This window comes from Nyctibius grandis, chromosome 22, assembly GCF_013368605.1.
Source record: "Nyctibius grandis isolate bNycGra1 chromosome 22, bNycGra1.pri, whole genome shotgun sequence".
Lineage (NCBI taxonomy): Eukaryota > Metazoa > Chordata > Aves > Nyctibiiformes > Nyctibiidae > Nyctibius > Nyctibius grandis.
Window position 1 is genome coordinate 543,739 of NC_090679.1, and position 26,753 is coordinate 570,491.

Here is a 26,753-nt window from a genome sequence, read left to right on the forward strand (position 1 = left end):
TAGAGTACACACAGAGTTGAAAGATCCAGGATAATTAGCTGCAGAATTTCTAGCAAGAACGGAGATTAAATAATCTTTATTCTAAGGGTACAAGTATGCTCTAGGTGCATATCTGCTGGTAATCATAATACTCAACAATCAGCAGCCAAAATACACTTCAGAGCATCAAAGCATAGAAATGCTTCTTCCCTGACAAGCTGCAGTATGCCTACTTCAGCATAACCCTTATTCTAACCTTCTCCCCAAGCAATGCAACACCTGCCCTTTGTCACTGGACACCAGAAATATTTTGGTGTATGAAACACTTGTTGAAATAGGTGCCTAGAGATCACTGTTCAAGTCCTATTTCTGCTTGGGTTTGAAGAATTTGGGATGCGCAAGCCTTCTATACTCCCTCCAAAGATGTTTTCTATCCTTATCTAGAAAGTGAGTTTTGAAGATTTCTTGTTTTAACACACCTAGTAGCTTTCTCAAGTAGGCAGAGAACATCACGTAGTAATAGCCTGACCCAACTCTTGTCTCTCTTGAATGATTTAATGTCTTTTAAATGTTCTAGTTGTTTCGTGTTTTATTTTTTATGAAATCCAATCTTATTTTCTACTCCTTCTCACAAAGCATCTTTTCAGCCTTCAGAAAGTCATGTGCTTGCTAACACACGCTAAACTACAAATCATGTGGAACAAGGATTTTAAAGGCTTTACAACGAAGACAAAATAATTAGTCTAATACATCCACAGCCTGGCAGAAGAAACATCTAGAAATAGCGAGAAAAAGGTTCCTAAACTTCCTACAGGCTGGGTTACTTCTTGTTGGGTTTAGGGAGTTGAGGTGTGTACGTGGCTTAATCAGCTTTGATAGGAAAACAGAAAATACAGCTTATTTGACTGAGCCTTAACATGACAGACTACTGTGTCCTCTTCATATGTTAATGAGTGATGCCTTATACACTGTGAAAGCTGTAATAAAAGCTGTTCCTTTCAAAATTCACACTTGCTGCTTTAATTTATTCCTGTTTCTAAAACTTTTGCTCAGATCCTGAACTACACATTGAAAATTAACCAATTTCTAAAAGTCTTCCCACTGAATTCCCCTTTTAGCTTCCCCTCCACAAACCTGTAGAGAAAACAACATTCTTGGTGATAAGCTTGTAGTCTACAATGGAGAACTGTGGCAGTTCGATCTTTGTCACTCCTGTGACGGCATTATCACCCCCACGCCAGTAAAATTCAATGTCATCTGTTGTATAGCCATCTATAAAAACAGGAGTAAACAGTTAAGATACACATCTCTTCTGACATCATGGAGAACAGTTCAGAGAATTAATTCAGAAAATGGCTTCAAATATATTTCTAAAACTAAACCGTTATTAACATAATACATATAAACATACAGACAGACACAGGTAGTTCAAAATATGGCAATCCTAGGCGTATTTTAATCTTTGTTGTTTTAAAGATATATTATAGCAATATATTAGTAAAGCAAGCCTTTAAAAACAAATTAAGGCTACACACATCGCGTACACAGATAGTAACTGTACATTCAGCTTAACGTAACTTCTGATCCCAAGGCTGGATAAAACAGTGTGGGTTTGCTGTAATTTCAGCCCCTGGGCTGAAACATCAGCACTGGTAGCAGAAACATGAGCAGGTCACCAAGTGAGGCCTGGAAGAGATGCTTTTCTGTCTTGTGCACCATGATGAGCATAAGAAAGAGGACAGTGAGAGTAATACGGGTAAGAGAGAAGTTCAGCATACAGTTATGATATTTCCTCTGTATGCTATGTAGTTTATAATCTGACTATGGATGAAAAGGACAAGCTCCAGTTCAAATCCATTTAGATCTGACTTGTAAAACCAGGATCATTCTTTTTCTAAAAACAGCTTGAATGCAATAAAAGAACAGCCGCATTCAGTGAGGCCCTTATAAGAAGCAATTGTAGCAGATGCAACAGCCATCACTTTGGATGGCAAAAAACAGCCACAAAAACCCACCCCCCCCCAAAAAAAATCTCACCACCCACAAAAAAATCCCCAGAAGACAGCTCATGTTCACACAGTCATAAAACATATGCATGAAATACGAATCTGGGTTGGCCAAATGGCAGCTGAGCTAACTTACATACTCCAGAGCTGGTGTACAGAACTGATCAGTAGACATGAGAAATAAATCTGCTACAAAACCAGGAAATAAGATATTCATGAAAGTTTGTAGCCTTTTAAAATTTTTTGTTGATGAAAATTGAAAATAAAATAGACAACTCACAGACAGAATAATGACTGTGTCCTTTTGGGAAACTGACATAATAAAATGATATCTATCTGACCTTGATTTTAAATTCTCACCCACAGACAAAGGACAAAATTATATAATAAACACAATTTTAGAGTCCTCATATAGCACTTAATTTCAAGGAATAATGCAGATTATGCATATTTTGATAAACTAGAAACTATAAAACTGTGTTCATGCATCATTAATTTTTGATAATCCAAGTATAATCCAGGTGCACAGCAGCAGCAGCAGGTGAGTTTGAAGGTATCAACCCACTAATCTGTAAAAACATTGAAACAACCATAAAAATCTATCCCAACATACAGCAAGTTTTAAAGTATTTTGGTAGTTACATTCTTATAGCATATTGATAACAATTCCTTTTTTTTGTATACATGATTCTTCCGTTGTTTTTCATGGGGCTAGCAGAAAATCTAAGTAGTTTGAGGGCAGAAAATGGAAAACTAATTTCAGGAATCAGAACCATCTCATGCATACAGGTCAGATTTTGAACAGCTTGTCAACATCAAGAATTCAAGATGGAACCTGCTCTTCTTTCAAAGTTGGTGACACTGACTGACAGCAAAACTGATGAGAGAATAGATTTTTAAAATTTTTGTGAAATAAATTCTTCCTTAATCTTTCCGTTTACCCAGAAGTTCAGTAGCTGTAGCTGATGACATCAACCAAAGAAAAAAGAGGCTTGTATCTTCTAAATAACCTTCAACAGTTAAGGGAGAAAAAGCTCTACAATGTGGAATATGATATGCTTTTGACATATCCAGAACTCCTTCAGAAACACAGTTTAAATTCATGTCAACAAATAGCTTACATCAATGGTCACTGATTTGTATCACCAAGAGGAGAATCATTAAAGGAATAACTGAACATAATTTGGGCTAATAACTTCCCATAATATTTAGCTTCCCTCCTTTGTTTGGACAGTGCCATCAAAAAAATTGGCTACATTCCTCTATACTGAATTTTTGTCAAACGAAGAGTCTCATAGATATCATAATCTTTGCATTTATTGTATGTTACTTGTTCAGTGTCTAAAACATGAGAAGTCTGAAAAGGAGCCAAGATCTGTCAGTAGAAGGCCTATCCTCTGTAATCAAACAAGCATTAACCGTGACTCCACAATCATACTGATGCTTCTTACACACCTTGTGATGCAACAAAGTATATTCAAATTTGCTTTTTTAATCATCAGAACTCATCAGCTTTGAAGTTGTCTCATGAAGATCAACATTTGATTGAACTTTGCTTTTCACTTACTGCAACTTTGCATAGGAAAACCTTTAGCACTCCACATAGAATTGTCTCAGATGAAATTTACAGCACAAAATTGTTGCACGTTAACCAAGAGATGCTGTACTTAGAGATAAGAATAGTTTTAGCACATTTCCAATGGCTAAGCAATGTATCCTTAGTTCAGTCAAGACTGATAGAACTGATTTTGAATTGTCCTATAGTATCAGTTAAATTATTTCAAAAGAGTCAAATTACAGACTTGCCCAGGAGATTGGAACTGTTTTGTTCTCATGAGGAAATACTGTATTTTGCTGCTTAATTATGATTTTCTGAGACTGCCTAGTTATGCGAGAGCCTTCCTTCCTATCTCTCATTTCTTCAATTAACCTTATTCTACTTCCTCCACAATAGAAAGACAGCAAAAGGTACACAATGGAAGAGCACAATACTTTAAAGGTTTCTTTCCTTCCAAAATGACCTGAAATACTGAGGCACTTCTAAGTATTAAACATGTTAAGAAATGAGGAATACTTGTACTTAGCCACATGACTGAGATTACCGTAGTTTCTGAACTAGCAGACTTGAGCTGTTAAATACAACTTGAAAACTTTTGACAGTATACTGTAGTCTGGCCCCATCCTCCGGTTCTCCAGTGGATACCTGGAAAAGCTGTATTCCAGCAAACAGACTTTGTTTTTGCAGATTGTTACTTACCACCTGAATCCACTAATAACAAAAGCTGTTGTCATGCTCGCAAATACTGCATGGAAAGAAGGCTCTCAGCCCCTTCTGTGATTTACATAGGACCATTACACCTATTGGTGTACCTTCTCCCAGTGGAGAAGCAGTTGTCTGATGGGAAGGGAAATTACTGTTAGCACTGGGGCAGTGGCTGTTGACAAGTTGTTTCTGCTCTCTGCAGGATACCAGATTATAAGTACTGCTAGATCTGCTTCATTTGCTTTAAAAGGTACTTTTCCAGGAAGATCAGTGGTACATGGACAAAGGTCATTAACGTTTGTGTTTCTGGCAAGACAGGCCCACTTCAATAAGACATTTAAAGGAAACTCATTTGTTTCAGTATTTGTGGGAAGCACAAATCCTTCATTCAGTGCAGTAAGTTCTTTGGTCATTTTTCCAAGGGTTACATGGTATGAGGAATATGTGCAGATTCTGCAGACCTGAAATTCATCAGGTTGTCATGGTATCCTTTACTTTTCCAGTCACGTCTATCTTCAGAAAAAAGGCAGACAGCTTACTTATGTTTCCTTCTCTATCACCACTTTATATTTGTCAAGTCTCACTCTGAGCTTTCAGAGAGGAAAATAAAATAAAATCTAAAGTAAAATAAAGAAAAATGAATAAATTGACTGAACTTGAAATGTAAAAGCAAGTATATGTTATGAAAAATACCAAAGAACATCCTTACAGAGTTTAGAAAGAATAATATTAAATACCTTGTTGTGAGGGTTCACTCTTACTCTGTGATACTGCTGAGTTTTGCTGGTGTTCTATCTCAAATTCACCCTGCTCTCCAACAGCAAGTTCCAGATTCTAATACCATTGACTGAACTTGGTGGTATTAATCAAGGTAATTTATTTAATTTTGAGGTAATTTAACTGTTAAACTTCATAACTAATAAATCAATCTTTTCTTTTTCTTTCTGACAGAATAAATGCTAAAATAACTTACAGCAAGAAAAAACCAATTTTTTTATGTAAGAAAAAACATGTTTATAAAAACCCAAATGGCTCTTTATTTTATTTTTAGACCATCTGTTAGGAGAACTTTTCTGCTCAACTGCCTATACATGGTTTGGCCTTGAAGCATCTAATCATACCAGGCTTCGCGCAGGAAAGAACTCCAGGATTTGTGTTCCAGCAGACTGCGAAATGCACCAGCATTCCCCCTCTACCAGGAAGATGTGGTTAAGCTTCTCCCTGTATTCTCACAGCCTTAATACTAAGCAAATATCAACGACTACCTCTTGAGGAGAGCTGAACTCCTTTGAAAATCTCACCCAAAAGTTCAAATCAAAGATTCTAAAACAGGCAGCTTTGGGCTGCTTTGGGGAGACGGTCCAGAACTCCCCGCTGCTTAAGGTGCTTACGCTGGGAAACTGCTAGGCTGAGACTTTGACACTGAATGACAAGACTCGTTAGCAGGTATCAATAGGAATAATTTTAGAAGTCTCTTCAAGCTTTCATTAAAATACTTCTCTCTCTTTCCAAGAAGGATAAATTATCCCATTCATTTCATAACATGGAGAAGGAGAGCAAAGACCATTACAGTCATCTGTAAATGAATGCTATTGTGTACTGCTAAAGTACCCAAATGTAACTGGATATAAGTCTAATATCTGCAAAACATCTTCCAGGAGAGAGAATGGGCCTATTCAGGTCTCTGGTGGATGTTTTACAGATATTAAAGTCCAACTGCCTGCGGATATAATAAAACTACATCTGCAGATATTTGGGACTCAAAACAACTCTACTTACAAGTTAAAATTATTTAAAGACCAACAAATTTAAAATAGTAATAAGTAGACCAGAAAGAATAATCCGTGGCTCTTGACAACGAAAAGGCAGAATTAATGAATGTCAGCTCAATATTTCCAAATTATCAGATCACATCAGTAATGTAGAAAGTAAAGCATGCTAAAACCAAAAATGCTGCAAGTCATTTTTACAAGAATCTGAGTTTAGCACAAAACACTATTCGATTTAGATTGTAAAAGAACTGTTGGTTTACTATATATTAAATTGTATGTAGCACTGCTACCAGAACAAAGAATCTGATTGATTGCTTTTCCCTAAATCATTTATATAACAGCAGCAGCAAGATTTACTTCACATTCAGAAAGTTCAGTTTCTCATTTCTGCCATGCATCACACATCGGCAGTCAACCAAATCAATACATTGTCCTGGTAATATGGCACCAGTCCTGAGAGAAGCAAAACATTCTCGACTCCCATTAACATGGACAGGGAGTTTATCATTGCCCGTACTTCATGGAATGACAGAAGATGAAGCACTGTAGAAGAAAAATAAACAACTAGTACAACATAAAGTAAAAACCTCTTCATACAGAAACTACAAAAATGCCTATTTTTTTTCAGTCTATTTAAGAGATGTCAAAATTCAGAAACTCTTTAAATACAAACAACCTAAAATGAAAGCTCTAGCATTACTGGCTGAGCATGAGAATATTTAGACACAAGACAGTTATCAAAAACACCACACAAGGGAAAAATAGAAGCCAACTTTTCTGAAAAACTCAGGATTTATCAGTAGGATTCACTGCCTCACTATCCTTTTGTTTGTATATGACAGCTGGGCTGTATCTTATATTGATATATAGATACAAATACACATCTAAAGTGTGCACCCTATGTAGGAATTCAAGTGGTCTGTGTCACTAATACCACGGTAACACCTGGGGACTGAAGATAAGAAATTTGTTAATTTGTGGAAAAAAAAATAATGACATAAACATGCAAAACACTGAAAATGTGGCTAAAACACAGAGAAGATTCTGAGGCCATGCACTAACCTCTCTGCTCTGAACCACCAGCAAATTGTCTGAGCCTGGCTGGAACAGCAGTGGGCAACACATGCATACAATCAGCATCACATCCGAGCTAAGGAGAACTACTTCAGCATTAACAATCAGATTTTCTTTGCCTAGCCAGTCACAACACGGTAGCTTCCCAAAATCAAATGGAGACAACTGATGGATGATATCTATAGCAGACTGAATGTTTTGATTAAGAATACACAAAATATTCTTAGCTGATAGTCTTAAGACATATTAATTTATTTAAATTACCAAAGTAATTTTTAAGGTACCATGAGATTAATGCTATACAGAAATATTAAATAAATGGTTAATCCTGTTTATATAACAGATCACAGAACATCTTTAGTAGCAATATCTGTGCATTTTATTTATTTTTAAACATAGAACCACCAATTTCTCCTTTTTCAAGAATTTCTTCAGCAGTTTCTCCTTTGCATAGAGCAAACAGCAAAATTACTTATAAAATCATGAGTAACATGCAAAGCACATTTTGAAAATCTGAAACCCTTCAGAAAACTCAAACTTGGTTCACTGCATCACTTTATTCTTCACCATCCACTTATTCATTCAAAAGCACAGCCAGAAAGAAGTTAGAAGAGTTTCTTTGAATTTGCAGAGATCTTCAAAGCTAAGAAGAATACAAGTCACCATACACTGAAATCAACGGGCTAATACAAAGGGGAGAAGGAAACTCAGAGTTTGTGTATTGCTGAACACATTTGGCACAAGAGAAACTGGAAAAAGCACTCACACTCTCCTTTCTCACCCCCTCAAAAATCTGTCTTTCTGCATAAAACATTAAAATTCTTTTTACATTTCACTTCAAAGACTTTTTCCCCTAAGACTCTGAGGATTCGGATACAAAGGAGGATGTACAATTTTCTGACAACAGTGAAACTCAATTGATTTTTAGATTAAATTGGTAACATTCTCAAAAAACAATCATCTTCAAATTGTACAAATGGTTCCTTACTGGAGAGAGTGGCATGGGGAGAAGAAAGAAGGGAAAAAGGAAATGTGACTCCATAATTACTGTAGGACAGTACACAGCTATTAAAAAAAGAGGTGTTTTGATGGACAAGTGAAATTACAAAATTGATTCCAGGGCTCACAGTAGGCTTTTCATGGTGTTAGCAGAACCAGGTTTAATTTTCGTGTAGGCACTTCAGGCTGATTCTTGCTTACAGTTAACCTGGTAACTTATAGAGTAGATGTCCTGGTGCAACACATTAAATGTCATTGCTGTTTTTTTCCCAACTATTTCAGTTAAATCACCTGTACTTTAGGGCACTTGCTGCAAAATGCTTTCATAAGTAAGTTTCCACTGTTACAATACTTCTAGGAAGAAAAAAAAGAGAGATCAGAAACAGACAGGGAGACCTGTAACAATGCAATAGTATTCAAAAAAATTTAGCTTCTAGAACTTAGCAGTTTCTTGCAATCTTTCTGCTTCCATAAACTCAGTTACTCCCACGAGCATGAATGATCTAAAAAGTTATTGGATTCAACACCGTGGAGATCTTGCAAGTCTAAGTGTTCCTCACATAACGGAGAGATGAGTATATGCAGCATAGTGGTGCCTGGTGATATGAAGCTAACGATGCCTACTTAGCTCAAAGCGGTGCCACGTCATCTGAACTATATTCTTTCTGAGACTCCAGCAACAGCTGGGCACCACACCATCCAGTCCTAGTCTCTGCAGAGCTATACACTGATACTTTCGGAGTGGCTTGGAGTACAGATCTTTCCCAGATCTTTGGGAATTCACAAATCACGTGCAAGAATGCTCTTCATCTTTTTCTTCTGATCTCCGTCATTCATTTGTGCTTGCTGTTTCCTGCAGACCAAGTGCTATGTTTATGTATTAAGCATATCCCAGAACACAATAATGTATAATACATCTGATCCAGTATTATTTATTTAAATATCTAAAGTTCAGGGATTTCCATCACTGTTGAAATTACACATCTGATTTCTGTAGGCAAAAAAATAATGTTAGATAACCATGCATATTTAATACAGTACCTAGAAACATCCTATCCCATAGTTCTGCCACAGTTTATATTATCTAACTCACTCCATTTAGTAGAGGACCTCCTCTGAGGATAAGGTTGACAATGATATGTCAGTTTTGTGCACTGATTAACTCCGCGTCATCTTTGAAGGGGAATTTAGTGTAGCATAGGTGACATTAAGAGAATGTTATGTGAAGAAAACGTGGGTGGTGACTGTTGCCAACATAAAGATAAACATACTTATTTCTCACTTCCACTAATAGTGAAATTATAAAGAAAAAATCCCTCAATCTGTAAATTTCAAAAAGCAGATCAGTATACATTACAATTCAGCAGTAAAGTTTATTAATTCCCTATTAAACATATCACATAAAAAAGGAGTTCCTGAACACACAAGTAACTATATTAAACATGACAAATCTGTCTTATATGTAAGAGACTTTTTAACGGCGGGGGGGGAACCTTAGTTTAATTTGTAATTAAAAGTAGGCTATGGTAGGATACTGGGAAGCTGAATATTAAGAAGCCTAGGATAATGCTCTATTTTCTTGAAGCTTAATTTGATTTTCAGCTATACAGAAGAATCAAGAAATTTACTTTCACTTCTTATAAGAGTAGATCTTCAAAGATGCAGTAGGAAATTGCAATATATAACCATGAGGATGATATTAATTGTTGCTGAGGAAAGCAACATCTAGGCAGAAATAACAAATTGCTATTTAAATATGAACCACAGCTGATGTAAATATGGTAAAAATGAATACATAAATTCTTAAGTGATCTATTTCAATGCCATTAAATCACAAAATGGACAGAACTGAAGTGAAAATAACCATTTTGAAAAGACAAGTGCAATCAGCTATGAGCAGACAATGGGTTTTCTTTTCAGAGTAATCTACAAAGTGAAAATGTAAAGTATTTACTATGTTTCAAGGCTTAAGGAAATGTTACTGCATCATTCACAACCATTTTCTTCCACACTTAAGTCAATGAAATCAAATCAAAGTCAAATAAAAAGAATAAATATCTTCAATACCATGGTTTGGCATCAAAAATGGCTTACAGAAAAACGTCTGTTTCACACAGCTCACGAGATTTGACCTTAATAAGAAACTAAGCACATCTCCCATGAAGCTGAACTGTTGTATACATGTTGAAGGACTAACTCAGAATGCCAAGAGACTACTCAAGGCCTATGTGAACCTTCTACCATATGCAAAAACCTCCCGTGTAAAAAGTATTATAATTAAGTGCACATAATTAATATACAGGGCTAAAAATGTTCACCTGAACAAAATTTATTCAATGAATGATGCATCTCTTTAATATTAATTGGATCATTATATAAAATCCATAAACAAACAGGTGGACAAGAGCTCTGACTGTGATACTTCCAGTGGATTTGTGCAGTGTTCTGTTAACTTATTTCTGAAGGGACTGAATAATTAAACATGTATAGTATAAAAAAAAAATCAACTTTATAGATCTTTCAAAAGATCTATGGTACATTTTTTTCGCACAAGCAACCCATAACAATTGGATAATCAGATTGAACACAGTAAGTGCAACATTACCCATGAGAAGTCAGGCAGAGCTCTTTTGAATGAGTGGAAGGAAGCCACGAATACCTGAGGCAGTAAATACCATCATTCTAGCCTATGCTATTATCCTGGCCTTGTTCTGTTGACAGTACATTTCCTCAACCAAAGCAATTTTGAAGACTTGCCAGGGAAAATAATCAGTCTCTTTCAGCCTCTGCTTAGCCTCCACTAGCAAGTTTCTTGTGCCATGCTTCTGTGTATCTGAGCAAATTAATTTGATGGTATCTAACTAGCAGATTTGAGGAAATACCTGTATTAATAAGGACATACCTGCAAAATAGCTAAAAATGGAGCAGATTTTGCATGGGTAGCCTCATCAACCAAAGAATCAAATATGAAATCTCTTATGTGTTCTTAAATGAGGCATATGCATAAGTAATGATTCATTTTGAAAGTACTGTTATCTTTTTGCATAATATTAAAGATCCAACTTGGGTGCAGAGGGAACAATTTTTTGTACTTTGATGCAAATATATACTGAATTTCTCAACTGTATTCTACAAAGAGAGTTCTGAAGATTGATGGAAATGCCGTAAACCCCAACTTTTTGCACAAAACTGAAGACTGTTTCTGATGTTTGAAAGCAATTATTAGCAACTGTCTTATACTCTTGAGTAGGCCATGTTTCCAGGAACAGAACGTTTATGGTAAAATGTACATCTACACTGAGTGAGTGTAAATGACAATTTATTTTCTCCTCCCACCCTTTATTGACGACAAAGACCATGTGGGGAAAAGAAATACTTACATTTGCACCCTATCATGAATATCATCATCGCAACCTGTACTCATCCTCATGTTTTGAGCTGATCCCTACAATTTATCTCATTTAGCTACATTAATCTGAAATTTATGCAGAGAAAAACTGGTGCCCAAAACAATTATATATGCTTTTGAAATGACGAAGAGGCTCAGACATTCAATGTTGTTTTCCAACAGGTAAATAAATCTTCCAATTTTCTTAAGAGAAGATCACAGAATCACAGAATGTTAGGGATTGGAAGGGACCTCGAAAGATCATCTAGTCCAATCCCCCTGCCGGAGCAGGATTGCCTAGACCATATCACACAGGGACGCGTCCAGGCGGGTTTTGAATGTCTCCAGAGAAGGAGACTCCACAACCTCTCTGGGCAGCCTGTTCCAGTGTTCGGTCACCCTCACCGTAAAGAAGTTTTTCCTCATATTTATGTGGAACCTCCTGTGTTCCAGCTTGCACCCATTGCCCCTTGTCCTGTCAAGGGATGTCACTGAGAAGAGCCTGGCTCCATCCTCATGACACTTGCCCTTTACATATTTATAAACATTAATGAGGTCACCCCTCAGTCTCCTCTTCTCTAAGCTAAAGAGACCCAGCTCCCTCAGCCTCTCCTCATAAGGGAGATGTTCCACTCCCTTAATCATCTTCGTGGCTCTGCGCTGGACTCTCTCTAGCAGTTCCCTGTCCTTCTTGAACTGAGGGGCCCAGAACTGGACACAATATTCCAGATGCGGCCTCACCAGGGCAGAGTAGAGGGGGAGGAGAACCTCTCTTGACCTGCTAACCACACCCCTTCTAATACACCCCAGGATGCCATTGGCCTTCTTGGCCACAAGGGCACACTGCTGGCTCATGGTCATCCTGTTGTCCACTAGGACCCCCAGGTCCCTTTCCCCTACGCTGCTCTCCAACAGGTCTGCCCCCAACTTGTACTGGTACATGGGGTTGTTCTTGCCCAGATGCAGGACTCTACACTTGCCCTTGTTATATTTCATTAAATTTCTCCCCGCCCAACTCTCCAGCCTGTCCAGGTCCCTCTGAATGGCTGCGCAGCCTTCCGTTGTGTCAGCCACTCCTCCCAGTTTTGTGTCATCAGCGAACTTGCTGACAGTGCACTCTATTCCCTCATCCAAGTCATTAATGAATATACTGAATAGAACTGGTCCCAGAACCGACCCTTGAGGGACTCCTCTAGACACAGGCCTCCAACTGGACTCTGTCCCATTGACCACCACTCTCTGGCTTCTTTCCTTCAGCCAGTTCACAATCCACCTCACTACCCCATCATCCAGACCACACTTCCTCAGTTTAGCTGCGAGGATGCTGTGGGAGACCGTGTCAAACGCTTTACTGAAATCGAGATAGACCACATCCACAGCTTTACCATCATCTATCCACCTGGTTACATCCTCATAAAAGGCTATCAAGTTGGTTAAGCATGACTTCCCCTTGGTGAAGCCATACTGAGTGCCCCTAATGATCCCCCTATCCTTGATGTGCCTAGAGACAGCACCAAGAACAAGTTGTTCCATCACCTTTCCGGGGATGGAGGTGAGGCTGACCGGTCTATAGTTACCCGGGTCCTCCTTCTTGCCCTTTTTGAAGACTGGAGTGACATTCGCTTTCCTCCAGTCCATTGGAGGAAAGACTCCAATTCATTGAAAGACTATATATGTTGGACTTTTATCTGATTTAAGAGTTGGTCTTTTCAAAACTGGAAATAGAAGTGAAGGGTATATCCAAACGAATCAGTAAAGCATCATCTACATAAGCTCAATTTTTAATACCTTACAACATTTGGTCTTACATATCTAAGTTCCTCACAACCCACTATGAGCCTACATTGTGAATGCTGATGTACATCAAAAAAAAAAAAAGAGGAAAAATGAGCAACATCTGGCAACCTTAACATTATTTATAAAACTGCATTAATATTCCACTCTGCTTAATTATTCCATAGGTGTATTAAAAATACAAGGCCACAAGGAGAAAAATGTAATTTGTAAAAGAAAACCCTGCTGTCTGGTGCCTGTGCCATTTGTTCAATTTAGAAAAATATTTCTTAATTAAGATATGTTAGCTTGCCTTGCAGCTCACTGTGAGGCAATGTTCTGAAATATTATTCTGTCTTTACTTGCAGTATTCAGGACACCATAGTATCTAAACCACTTCTACTTTTAAGTAAAGATCTGGTTATGAAAGAATAGGAACAGTGCTCTTATCAACTGCCCAACAACATGTTAAAAACTGTTATTGATAAGAGTTAGACATCATTAGAACATTAAAAAAACCCATGTTTTTACCATGTAGAATTAAGGTTGGGTTTGGACACTTAACTGAGCTTGCAAAAATTAATTTTCTTTTAGTAATGAGTAAGTTATAATGAATAGTCTTCCTAAAGTCATCCATATATATAGATTTGGGAACTTTTTCTTAATATAGTTTCCTATCTGGATAAGTTCTCTGTCTTCTAAAAGATTTTTCAAGGATAATTACATGTACCTTTGCTGTGGGGAACTATTTATACAGTACTATGTGAATGAAGTTTATAGGAATGTTAATTATAGACCCTGACCTTGTTAAAACTACATCAATATTTCCTCAAAATTGCAATAGACCTGTAACATTCTTACACATCCTTCTCTCAGCCTGGTTGGTATCAGAAACCACATTGGTGCCTTCTCAAAATATTTCAGTGGGAGCTGAGTGCCTCAAGGCTCAGAAGACTTTTCTGTAGGAAACTCTGTTGTGGCACCTATACCAGAAAAGACAGCACAGGTTTCTTGGCAGTATCCCAACTACTTTCCTAGGATGCAGAAAGAGGTGAGAATAAATTTCTTTTGACACCCAACCCTCCAGGTTGTAGAAACAAAGAAAAGTTATTTGCTGGGTAACAAGCTGCTAATGGGTGTGGATAGGTATGCAGCACAAGGTAGCAGGAGCCAGGAGTGTTTTAACAGGAGATGGGACAAGGCCACAGAAGGAGGAAGAAATCTACTTCAGCTATCTGCATTTAATTGGCACAGAAGACTGTAACCCTGAAGAGTCCCAAACATGCCATTAAGCAGCTACCTTCTGTGAAATCCATGGCACAAGCAACCTCTTTTCACATTTTCCTCACTAGAAGAGTTCACTTACTCTAGTCCAGTCTAAAGTTTCAGCTCTTAAGTACCACAAAGCCATGTTAAATCCTGCTCTATAGGCAATATCCTGTTTTACTTGGTATCCTGTATTCCCTTCTGGTTTGCATTGACATTCCCAGGTACCGTACCAAGAAAACTTCATCACCACATTTCACATTTCAGAAGTTTTTAAGTTAACAAAATGTCTGTAACTTTTCTAACATTCACTTTTCTTCTGAGTAGCAACTCCAGGCATTGCTTGAGGCTATGCCTATTTCCTGAAGTAGATGTGATTGACACAAGATAATGCCAACCTTTAAAGGAACTTTTCCCTGCAATTAGATTTTAACACACTCTGTTGACTTTTATTCTGTTTTCCCCTAGCTCTAGTATCCTAACTGTGCCAGTATGCAAATATGTATTACATAAGGTTGCCTCTTGGGCTGGAAAAGCAGGATATCTGCATGTAAATGTTCATTAAAAAGAATCCAGTACAATATTTTAACATACATAAAAGAGAATCAGCCTCAAATACAGAAGTTAAAGCACTACATCTTTATGCCGAGAGCCCCATGTGGACTGCACCTCTCTTATGCCTTTGAAATAAATATCCTTCTTCAAAAAAAAAAAAGAGAAAAACACATGAATAATACAATAATGTGTAATACACAATGCAGCAATGGAAAATGCTATTATTAGTACTTCATAATCACTATATTTTTTCTGACACAACTGCACAGCTTCATCCTTGACGGAATTATGACTCAAATTCTGTTGCAAACTAAAAAAGAAAAAAAAATCAAGCAATTTGGCAATATTTTCGTATGAGCTTACAGTATTCCACACCTGTGCTTGTGTGTGCCCTATTTAAACTGCCTTCTTCCCTGCACAGTGACATTCCTGGCATATCCTTACAACCCAAGGCTTACTTGCATCATGTGTCAGTATCTACATTTATATTCCTATTTTCTAACTTTGCCCTTCCTTTGGAAAGTGTTATCCTGTATGTGTCTATGGGATTCATGAATCAGAAAATTATTTGCAGTGAACACATTGCTTCTGTGTAGAAGCAAGAAGCTGAAAATACAGTGAGCTTTGTTACTGGAAACATGAAAATTGGATTTCTCCCCTGCTCTGCAGCATCCTCAGTCTCCGGGAGGCTCTCATGGCTCAGGAGCACATCAGTGCCACAGGTATCTAACAGCCACCTTATCAACATGTTTATTAAGCCATTGTCCTACCTGTGTTGCTTCCAACTTTGTATAATATTTGAATTATTGCTGCAGTCTATGTTACAAATACATATATGCTGCAGTATTTATTGGGAAATATTTTATTACTACTATTGTATAAGGTAACTATTTGTTCAAAGCTTAGAATGAAAGGGCTCTTATGTAGCAAAGAATAAATGGGAATATGCAACATGTATCTTTGAAAGGCACTGAGCTGAAGGTACTGATCTGTCTCATTAGGGTTTTATCATGTCATTTTGCCACAAGTTAGAAGTGGGAACACTGAAGAGCTGAACTGTCCCAAGTGGCTTTTAACAGCCACTTTGCCTGGGAACATCTCATGGGACTGTTAGACAAGTGGAAAGGCTGCAAACTCAGTGTTTTCCTGGGCACAAGGTCTGTAATTACATCCAACTTGTGTGTACAGTGGTGAAATGGCTAAGAAATACTTTATTACCTTCCCTATACCAAGCACTCATATAGAAACACAGACTGAGTCTGATTCTTGCTTTGTAAAGTACTAAGAGTTACTGAAACAAAAAATGTTGCCAAGTCAAAAGGGAAGAAATAGGATATTTTTTCTTCAAGGAAATAAAAAACGATCCAGGTGTGCAAACTCGTAACAATGCAGAGCTATTTAAAAATTGTCAGTAAAGACACTTACGAAAACAAAACTAAAAGGGCCGAAGTGAAGTAGATCTTACTGTCGGACCACATGGGCTAGACTCTTCATTTTGGTGGAATTGTCTGACCATTAACAACATTAAATGCTATACTAATAAGAATCATAAACATAAAAGCACGTGAACATAAAGAAGAAGGTCAACCTCAACTCCATAAAAAACAAAGCACCCATATTCCTGTGGTCACAAGCACAGTAAACACCAGAAGCCCAGGAGCAGGATGGTGAGGAGTAGCTGTCTGAGAGGATGCCCCACTGAGCTTTAAGTTGTATGCTCGACCTCTGCACCTCCTCAGGCACACCCCAAATTCTCCCCGCAGCCTTACTGTACATATAGCTGGAGATCACTGATAAAAAAAACTTACAGTATCAGAACCACAATTATAAAATAGATCAGCGCCTGTAGAACACTTACTAGGACAAAGGGGGGAAAGTGTCTAATAATATTAAATGCTAAGTGGACCATAACTTTCCTTCCACGTTTGTTTGTTTGGTTTGGTTTTGGATGAAGTCACGTACGTAAGAGGAAGCCTGCCAGCTTAAGTGGAATAAATAAGACAAAAATCTATGGTGCACTGACCAAACTGCTGTCCTCTTCACTAACTGAAATGTATTCATGACTCTGTTCATTATAACTATTTGATGCATCATTAAATAAGGAAAATAGCACTATATTGTTAACATTTTCTGTAGGATCATCAGCACACTTGGAATAAGGTCGATAGTTGAAGATATGTAATTAACATAATACCAACATTTAAAGAGTCTACTGGCAAACTAGCAAGCAATCCATTAAAAAACAGCAGAATACAGGAAAAAAAGAAATGGAAATTTCTTTATAAAAACATACATAAAATATACGCTAAATTTCTTTTTAAATATCCAGATTTTGAAACGTTTAACCACTCTAAATAGCAGACTATGAATACATTGTCTAATGCATAAAACTATGCATACAAACATACACCTAGCTACAGACATTCTCTATATAACTTGAATATCAAGTATATCAAGAAAGAGCCCATATAAATAACAATGAATATCAGGAAAAAGAAAAATAGTAAACCACAAAGCTGTCATATATATTTGTTGAACATGATAATGGCAAAATTCCTGAGGAGTTATATCTGAAACTGCATATTCAGGAATGATACAGTCTTTGAAAAAGAATTTTCACTGACTTTGTTGAGAATAATCTTTTGAGTGTGTGCTGTCTTACCATGAGCAGACACATCAGAAGTTGCACTTATATCATCTGTGTTCTGCAGAGTTACCATAGGTCAGTATGTCAGAGCCACTGGTAACTCAGAAACCGCAGTAAGAATTTTTTTTCTGAGAAAAGATAGTGATACAGTGGCAGATGCTCAGATGGTGTTGATTGTCAATAGAGCCATGACGGTTCACACCTGTTGAGGATCTAATCAATAGATGTTTTTCAGCCCAGAAAGGTGATCGGAAAGAATGTCAGGCTAACCCTGGGTACTTGTTTGCAGTTGCTTTTACCATCATGGCAACATTAGACAGCATTAGAAACTCAATCATATGAAAAATGGCATTATCAAGGGAAAATTAATTACAGTTTAGAAAGACCAGAAGTATTTTAGCACTTAAATTACAGGAAGACAAAAATCAAATCAAATTTGGAAAAGAAAAAAAAAAGTATTGCAACAAAGAAAGGCCCTTCTTAAAAAGGAAAATTAATTATAAGCATATTAGGAAAAAAACAAGCAAAACAATTTTGCTTTCAAGCTGTCTGCCTTAACTTCAACCTTGGTAGACTAGAACGTGTTTATGGCTCTATTATTACCTAAATCCAGTTCAAGTATATGTTCAAGGTATGTGCAAATTAATCCATAACTTGTGAATGATCTAAAGCATAGAGAAAAACAATTTTTGGTAGCATACTTCCCAAATATGTCTGCCTCACGAGAACAACGTTTCAGCTTAGTTCATTTTACAATCTGTCTTTATACTATACTCTCTTTTAAATCACTTTTCAGTATGGATGAATTGGGGTTTGTTTTTTTTTTTTTAAGAAAGAAACACTTTACAGTTCTACCTGTACATTCCCTTGAGACAATTCTCTAACACAGTTTTTAGCAAAATAAAATCACTTGAGAGGACTGGGAGAAACCAAGAATGAGTTCTGTCTGATGAAGATTTCATGGAGTGTTGCTACTAGCATTATTACATTTTAAATCCCTTCACAACTGATAAGACACTCTATTAGGGCATAAGGAGTATGTCACCTACCAATTAAATGCAGCCATTTAATAGCACAAAGCAGCCTCACACAACAATTTATGGCATACAGTGAGGAATACAAAATCTAATTAAAATTTAAGGGGGAATTTAACAGGGCAGAATTTAATTAGCAAAGCTACATTTTTGCCAGGAGACTGTGGCTAACACCTGTTCTGAAGTGTAAAGTGACAAGGAATATGTAGTAACAAACGTTTGGGTCATAATTTACGTCACATTTCCTAGACAGCTCCTCTAGTCACATTTAGATCCTTGTTTCCCTTCGACTGAAAGAAGCACTGCTCTCTCAGTTACCAGCGCTGCTTACAGAAGTCTCTGACTCATTCCAAAATCCTAATCCAACCCAAGCAATACTGTTGAAACACTGAAACATGTTTATTTTCATATTTCTGTACACAGTTTAAATCCCACTTATTAGCATCTTTTATCTACTCTCTGTGAATAGCTACAATGCTTCCTATAAGCTGTTGTGAGTGGCCACAGGGATAAAATGGTTGTGCCTACACCACATGGCAAGTGTGCAAGGATGTGGTGTGAACCATCCTGAGGTCTTGTTCCCTTTGGAAGAAAACGAGGTCAAACAGGCAGGGAGAATGATCCGTGAATGAAATTGTCTTCCTCCTTGGGATACAGCTGGAATGCCTCATCTGAGAGAATGGTCAAGTGTACCTTAGTAACGTATGCAGAACCAAGAAGACACAGTTCCATTGTATTTTTAAAGTTGACTTGACCTGAGACTCTCTGAAAACTCACTCTAACTTTTGCATGCCCAAAGTAGCAATTAGAACATTAATTTACTTAAAGATATTAGAACACCTCCTGAAATACAGATCACTAATTTTTATAAGAGTTCCCAACAGTAGAAATCTTAACAATGAACTGAAACAAATCATGAACTGAATCACCATCATTTTTTCACTTGCTTAGGAGAAAGTTGGTATTTGCCTTGATACATATGCAAAACATCCACAGAAACATACCCTTCATTCCCAATTTTAGCTTGCAAAGTCTAAGAGCATTTTCTACATCTGGTAAATTGTTACAGTTACCAATGTTGTGAATTAAAATCCAAATTCAATTCTACTACCTTAAATGATTGCAGTTAATGTTTTTTTCTCTAGGTTCACTGGCAACTTCATTAGCATTAACAGCAAGTGACTGGACTACCTCACTGATGAGGAGATGAAGTCACTGATTAAGCCATTCATTATATCCATCAGCATTATACTTATGAGTTAAAATCCTATCCTATTAATGATGAAATGAAAGGAATAGATATCAGAAACCCAGCATTAATGAACCCTACTGCTAGTAAATCCACATGTAGCTGTAGTCCAGGACAAATAAAGAATCAAGATTAAAGCTTTGAGCTTTGATAATTAGAGAAAATAATTTTGAAAACCTTGCTTAGAAATTCTGGCAATGTCTTCCTAAGTGGAAATGCAAAGAGTGTTTCAAAAATGTTCACCTTTGCCTCGAGGCTGTCCTTTGAACAACAGAAATACGGAACACCATTATTTTAATTCTCATGTGGCATTTTAGATTCATTACTGAAAATACAACTTTTCATCATAAAATGAAGGTGTATGCTCTGTGTTTCTTACAATTACTTTTATGAAAAGGAAAATAAAATCTTGTGATTTGGGAAATTGTGAATTAAGTTTATGTGTTACTGGTTCCCCAAATCGACTAATACAACTTGAGGCTTTAATATTAAAAAAACACATTGAAAGATGAAAAAAAGAATTGAGAAATTATGTGACCAGTTCAGCTGTGTGTGGTCGAACATGGCATTGCCAGATCACTACACTATCTTTTTTGGAAAAGTGGAAAGGGAGAAACATCTGGTACTAACTAACCTACTGTTTTAACTAAAATGTTCCCACTGCACGGAATAGAGCTGTTGAAATGGAAGGGGATGATCATATTGTGTAGCATGAGGAAGGGCAGAAGTAGTTAATCCTTTAACTGAAATGTACTAAGTCCCATACGTTAACTATGACAGTGAAAATTCAGTAAACATCTGTAGAAAAAAGTTTCATAATTATTCAGTGCACTGAGAAAACGAGGCACTTTATATTCTTCTATCAAACAAAAGGATACTGAAGATGTGAAACTATCTGGCTTTGCCTTATAAATTTATGCAAAATACATTATGATCTGACATTTTAATGAGAAAAGGTGGATACAGTGTCAAAGTGGAGTAGGAATGGTTACAGACAAGCCTGTCTACGGCAAACCTTTGCCTTACTGTCTACAATATGACACTAATAATAATTTTCTTAACCGTTATTCCTGGTGGCATAAATAGGGAGAAGTAATGTGATAGATTCTTGCAGAGGGGAGAAAGAACATGAACAATCAGGCAATAATAGAGGAAAATATTTAGAGTAACATATCTAATTTGGCTGGAATAGAAGCGATCGCTGGTATATATGATCTTGAGTGAAAATAAGAATGTTTCGAAAGTCCCTCTCACAAAACCATTAAAACAATAGAAATTACTGTATTTTCTGTAGTGGGTTTGTTAAATATAGGCAGCTTTAACAAATCCAATTTATTTTGTAAAAATGTTTGCTTTTGTAAAGTTGCTTTTACACTGGCATGAAAGTCTCCAGGGCATGATGCGTGCTGTGTGAATGCTACTTGTTTGTGCACTGTGGATTTTCTTCCCAACCCACTTCTCACCTAAAGCATTTGGTTACCCTAGCTCAGCTCTCACTCAGCAAGTGACATTAATTATCCACTGTAAAGTGGCTGTGAGCTGTTGATTAAAGAAATGACTCAATTCCCATGTGTGCACCTAGCATCAATTATAACCTGCATCTATAAAATCAGGTATTTTAACTCTTCCCACAACAGCACTGCTTTTAAAACTCTACAATATGTAGGAATCAACATTTTTAAGAGACTAACATGTGACTTAAGATATCTTAAAGGGAGTTTCAGTTCTAAAAGCTTGATTGCTAAGGAACTTCTGAAAAACAGGTGCTGTCTGAGAAGGTATCTCAAAAGCTCTGTGGAGTATAATCTGTGAAGCATAGTCCTTTGGACAACGTTTCTGTCCTGAAACCTTTGCACTTTCCAGCAGTCACAGTGAGAGCCTATCTTCCATTGAAGATATACAAGCAATGAAGGAAGAGTGAGTGAAGCACTGTCAGGTTTTGAGTAAAGACAAGTATTGAGCACTGGCAGTCCTTATTCTGAAAAGCTCCTCTCTAGACTTATGTTCCATTTGTCTGTTGCAGTTGCCCTCTTTCCCAGGTTGCAATTTGGAGTCCAAGTTTGCTCCAAATCTGACTGACAAAAGACACAATTAATAAAGAATTACAGCATAGGCTTGAATCTCCATTTTCCATTATTGCCTTGTCTCCCACAACAGAAGATTTAAGTCTGTGTTATGCTGATCACTATTGCTATCCTTTCCACTGTGCTCCCACTCCGTAGCCACCTGGGTCACAAGTGCTATGACAGTAAGACAAGACTAAGATTACTATTGGTAATAGATATGAGAAATTCCAGCATGTGCAACACACCACCCTGTTCTGGGAGTTAATGCAACTAGGGACATATGTAATTGCCATGGAAGAAACAAGCTTCTGGTGCTTAGGTTGGGACTCACAGTCACATGAAACCATTTATACATTTTGCTGTGTAATGATTGATGCATATCTAACAATTGATACAGGCATAACCAGAGAGAAACATATACATATATATCCTTTCATCTAAGTTCAATGAATATAAAATGAAAATTCCTGGTAAATTTTCTCTCATCTAGTTCATCTTTCTTATTTTAATAAATAGTTTCTTGCATGCTTTCTGTCTGTGTCGAAGACGGCTGGTCTTAACAGTACCCAATAGTGAACTTTTTATTCTTTTAATTGCATGTACTAACAATAGCAAAATGATAAAACAATCTGTCAGCAGTTCACTTTTGCTGGTCAATTTTTGGTCACCTGCCCTGTCTGCTCCCCCCTGCAGCTGCAACCCCCCTTTGGTTCCTCACTCGTAAGCAGTGAGGAATTCAGCAGTGACCTTGGTTTCTCTAAGAACAAGTACAGCAAGAGCCTTACTGCACAACATCCCTACCGGTGCCTCAGCGATAACTACAAACTTCGAGCGTTATCAGTCCTGGAAGCAGACACTGTCTGCAAAACATGCAGTTAGTTTCAGAAAGTGCAGTTACTTAGGGGAGACTTAGCTGAAAGTAAAAATCACTGAAAGGAAAATCAGCCTGGTTTAGGCCAAACTGGTTTAGGACACTGTGGGAACACAAAAGAACATTTTGAGTCACTTGCATATGGAGATCACTCTCTACTTGATTTAGACACAAGGCACTACTTTATAACTGAGCCTTTAAAGACAGCCATTCCACCTCTTCCATTGATTTTCTGTACATTAATTTTCATAATTAAAAACTAGATATCTGTATTAGTACACATATCATTTGCCTACTTTAAATAGGCAACTGATGCTTCAGAAGAAAAAAATGCTACCTCATCTTACCTTATATACATACATGTAGATACATATACTCTGTGTATCTTTAACACAGACCTATTTAAAGGATTTCAATTTATATATACATTTTTTCCCCATGGAGTATTTACAAATTCCTCTTGTTTTCTTAAGACATATAATGAACTACAGGAATAGTTCAAGAATTTGCAATCACTGAGAAATCAACAATACCCCACACTCATATTTCCTCCCTCGCATCCTACTGATGTGCTTGAAAAAAACCACATATTCAATTAATAGAAAAGAGTACTAATTCCAACTGTTTCTTTTCTGTCTAGGAATAACCACCACTAAGCTGGATCAGCTGTTACTGAAGATTGGAGAAGTCCCACTTCATTGGCATTTAGACAGCTTTGATCAATATGCAATGCTGAGAAGTCACTTTAACACGTTATTTTTTCACATAATATTGTTCCTTCTTCCTTCTAAATAATGAGTTCCCTTAATAAGAAAAGGTTTATAACTGAAATGGGGCAAAGCAGCTGTAAGAAAATTGAAAAATGTGCAAGAAATATGCTTGCATACATTACATTGGCTTTATCCATCACATACTTATCAAAACTATCAGATTTAAGCAATACAACAACAGATTGATTCATGACGCAACTGTGTTGATCAGTGCTCTATTCCTTTTAGCTTTATTCTTGTGGCTCTTAACATCTGTGGCTTGTGGCTTTCACAGAGTGAAGAAGCCAGCTATATCAAATTTACCCTTTCTCTGAAATCATATTTAAGTACCAGTGATCTCAAGCAAATATGATCCACATATCCCATATCAGTTTTATATCTTACTCAGTAAAAAAGTAGGTAATAGTGTAATATCATCATTTAAATTTGTAACCCAGTCTCAAACAGAAAACCTCACACAGTATCTTATGTCCTCTATGTATTTAGTCCTGACTTGTTCTGACCTCTCACCTTTGCTTTCAGGGTTTACATTCCAGGAGAAGGGAAGAAAAACCACACCCCAAACAAAAAACCAAAGCCCCAACAAAGAGCTCTCAAACACTTCCTACAAACCAGATGAAAGCCCTGTCTGGCTGCAAAGATGACAAAATAATTGCAGTATCCGAACCAGCATGACCTTGTTGCTCAAGTTTTGCTGAAACCTCTGACCTGAGTGTTCCTCATTGAAATGTTCCAGATCCTCGTGTCTCTTTGAGCTCTCTTATTACTGACATGTGCAGCACGGCTTATCCTGGTCTCTGTTTTGGCTGTGTGTTGGGTTTTTTTTTTTTCATTTTTTTAAAAGTTCTACAAAGGAACGTCTATTTCCGCAACATTTTTCTTCCCACTGCACTCACACTCTTATATGCGAATGCCCTCAATATTCAAAGTGTTTAGTTTTAGTCAACGTCAACTTCCTCTACAGTAAAAAATAAAATGCACCAATTGAACCATTTCAGATAGAAGGAGGCTGGCCTGAGTGTTTCTGAAAATTACACTCTCTTAACTAGCAAAATTCAAAGTATTTCTCTGTTTTATAAGGGGAGGGGGGGAAGGGTATAGTCAAAGAAATAGACAAAGGGGATCAAATCAGGAATTCATGCATATATTACATAAATGCAATCAGGTGAAGTGCACTTAATTCCCTGGATTTCAAGATACCTGCTCTATTTTTCAAATCTTGTTGATATTGAAAATATCTTGATTACCTGAAATAATTTACTTTCCTTGAAAATACATAGATAAATAATACTGAATCCCTCTTTTTTTAATATTATGTGTGAGTACTGATAGGATATAAAAATTATTTTTAAGTAAATGTATCAAAAATATAATATAATCTGTTAATTGTGTTCAAGCAGGACAGACAGCATATAGCCAGTAATCTTCAGGGAGGACAAATCAGATTAGTGTACTCTTATATAGTGCCTGATGCTATCAGTTTCTGCTTGGAATCTGTAAGAAAAGCAAGAAACAATCATTGCAAAAATAACGTGTAACAGACTATAGTATTATCTCTTTACGTGATTTGCACTAATGGGGACCATCTGTATACAGTGTGCTTTCTCTTGGGGAATCATTAGATGCCCGAATCATAAAACAGTATGTGGGAGAAAAAGCTTTACGAAAATGGTTTTATTGAAAGAGGTAATTAGATGTAAAGGGCACAATGCTGATAGCAATTATTGCTGATAACCTGAAAATACAATGGACTTCAGTAGTTACTCCACAGTAGTATCATTCTGTATTAGAAATCACATTTCATTTATACTTCTCTTAACTATGAGTAGCTTCCTCCTAATATTCTATATTACTAACAACCAAATCATTCTAGATCGCAACAGCTTCAACTCTTACAGTGGGTTTGTTAGCCAGAGAAACATTAATATAGTAGAAAAAGAAACTATAGCACAAATAGATGTCACTACAGGCCACAGAAGTGACCATATCAGTAGTAAATGTAGAATCAGAAATCTGTTTCCCAGTCTAGTGCTATCCTGCACCAGATGCTCACCCTTACGGAGACACAACTCTCATAAATATGTTTTCTTTGAGAGGTACAAGATTTTTTCAACCTAGCAATAAAAATTAGTGACTTGATCCATAAAAAGAAATGCATCTTCTCTTACACCTTAGAGCAGCACTCATTAAATGGAAACTTTCATCAGGTACAGCCTCTAGGGGCTGGTGCCAGTGTGCACCACTTTGAAGTGGGTTACATGCCTGAGATACTTGACATTTCCTGCTCCTTTTCCTTGTAACAGTTGTACTCACATATCAATTAGCATTTAGTCACCAGTTTCATCTACAAGATACAAATTTAGCCAACAACTAAAATTAATTGTGTACATGGATATCTTTTGTTGCAACCTAGTCCTTTCATATTACTGAATCTACAAAACTGGGCATTGATTTCTCTCCCACTATCATTAGTTAAGGGGAAAAAAAAGAGAGAGAGAAGAGTAAGAAGACATGAAAGAAGTGTAATATTCATACATCTTCCAGGGTATCCAGTATCACTCAGTAATAACTTTCATCCTTACTTAAAAGAACTATTCTTCTATAGCAATGTATCAGATAGGATTTTCTTCAGTCGTCCTGTAACATAGTTAAAATAATTACGGAATGCAAAACCTAACTTTTAAAAAGAGGCTGGAATATGTCCATTTAAGTCAGCTATAAGAGTAGCCAGAATCAAGAGTGCCTGATCGTTTGTGAAGAGCCAAGCCCTTCCAACTCCTCGCCCTGACAGCATGAGACTGATAACAACTTTCCCTCTTGGGCACTGCCACTTCCCCGGTGCCGGAGAGCACAGTGCAGTGGAATGGCTGTCGTGGCTCCCCAGAGAGCATCAAGCTGGCTGGGACTTGCCATCCCTCTGCCACGCTTTACACCTGGTCACCCAGGAGACCTGCTGGGAAATGCCTCTTCGCCATCATGTGCAAACACTGCCTTGCTCCATCACAATATTTAGCATGAGTTTACCTTTTGAGAAAAAAATT

At 37.1% G+C, this 26,753-nt stretch overlaps 1 protein-coding gene across 3 annotated transcripts in view; it reads right to left on the reverse strand.

The window, feature by feature from the left end:
• The window catches only part of GABRB2 (gamma-aminobutyric acid type A receptor subunit beta2), a 159,441-nt gene that overhangs the window by 21,258 nt on the left and 111,430 nt on the right, over positions 1 to 26,753 (reverse strand). For all 3 annotated transcript variants that reach the window (XM_068417201.1, XM_068417199.1, XM_068417200.1), the window contains exon 6: positions 1,114 to 1,251. In XM_068417201.1, the coding sequence (XP_068273302.1) occupies positions 1,114 to 1,251 (138 nt within the window). The remainder of the gene's footprint in view (positions 1 to 1,113; positions 1,252 to 26,753) is intronic.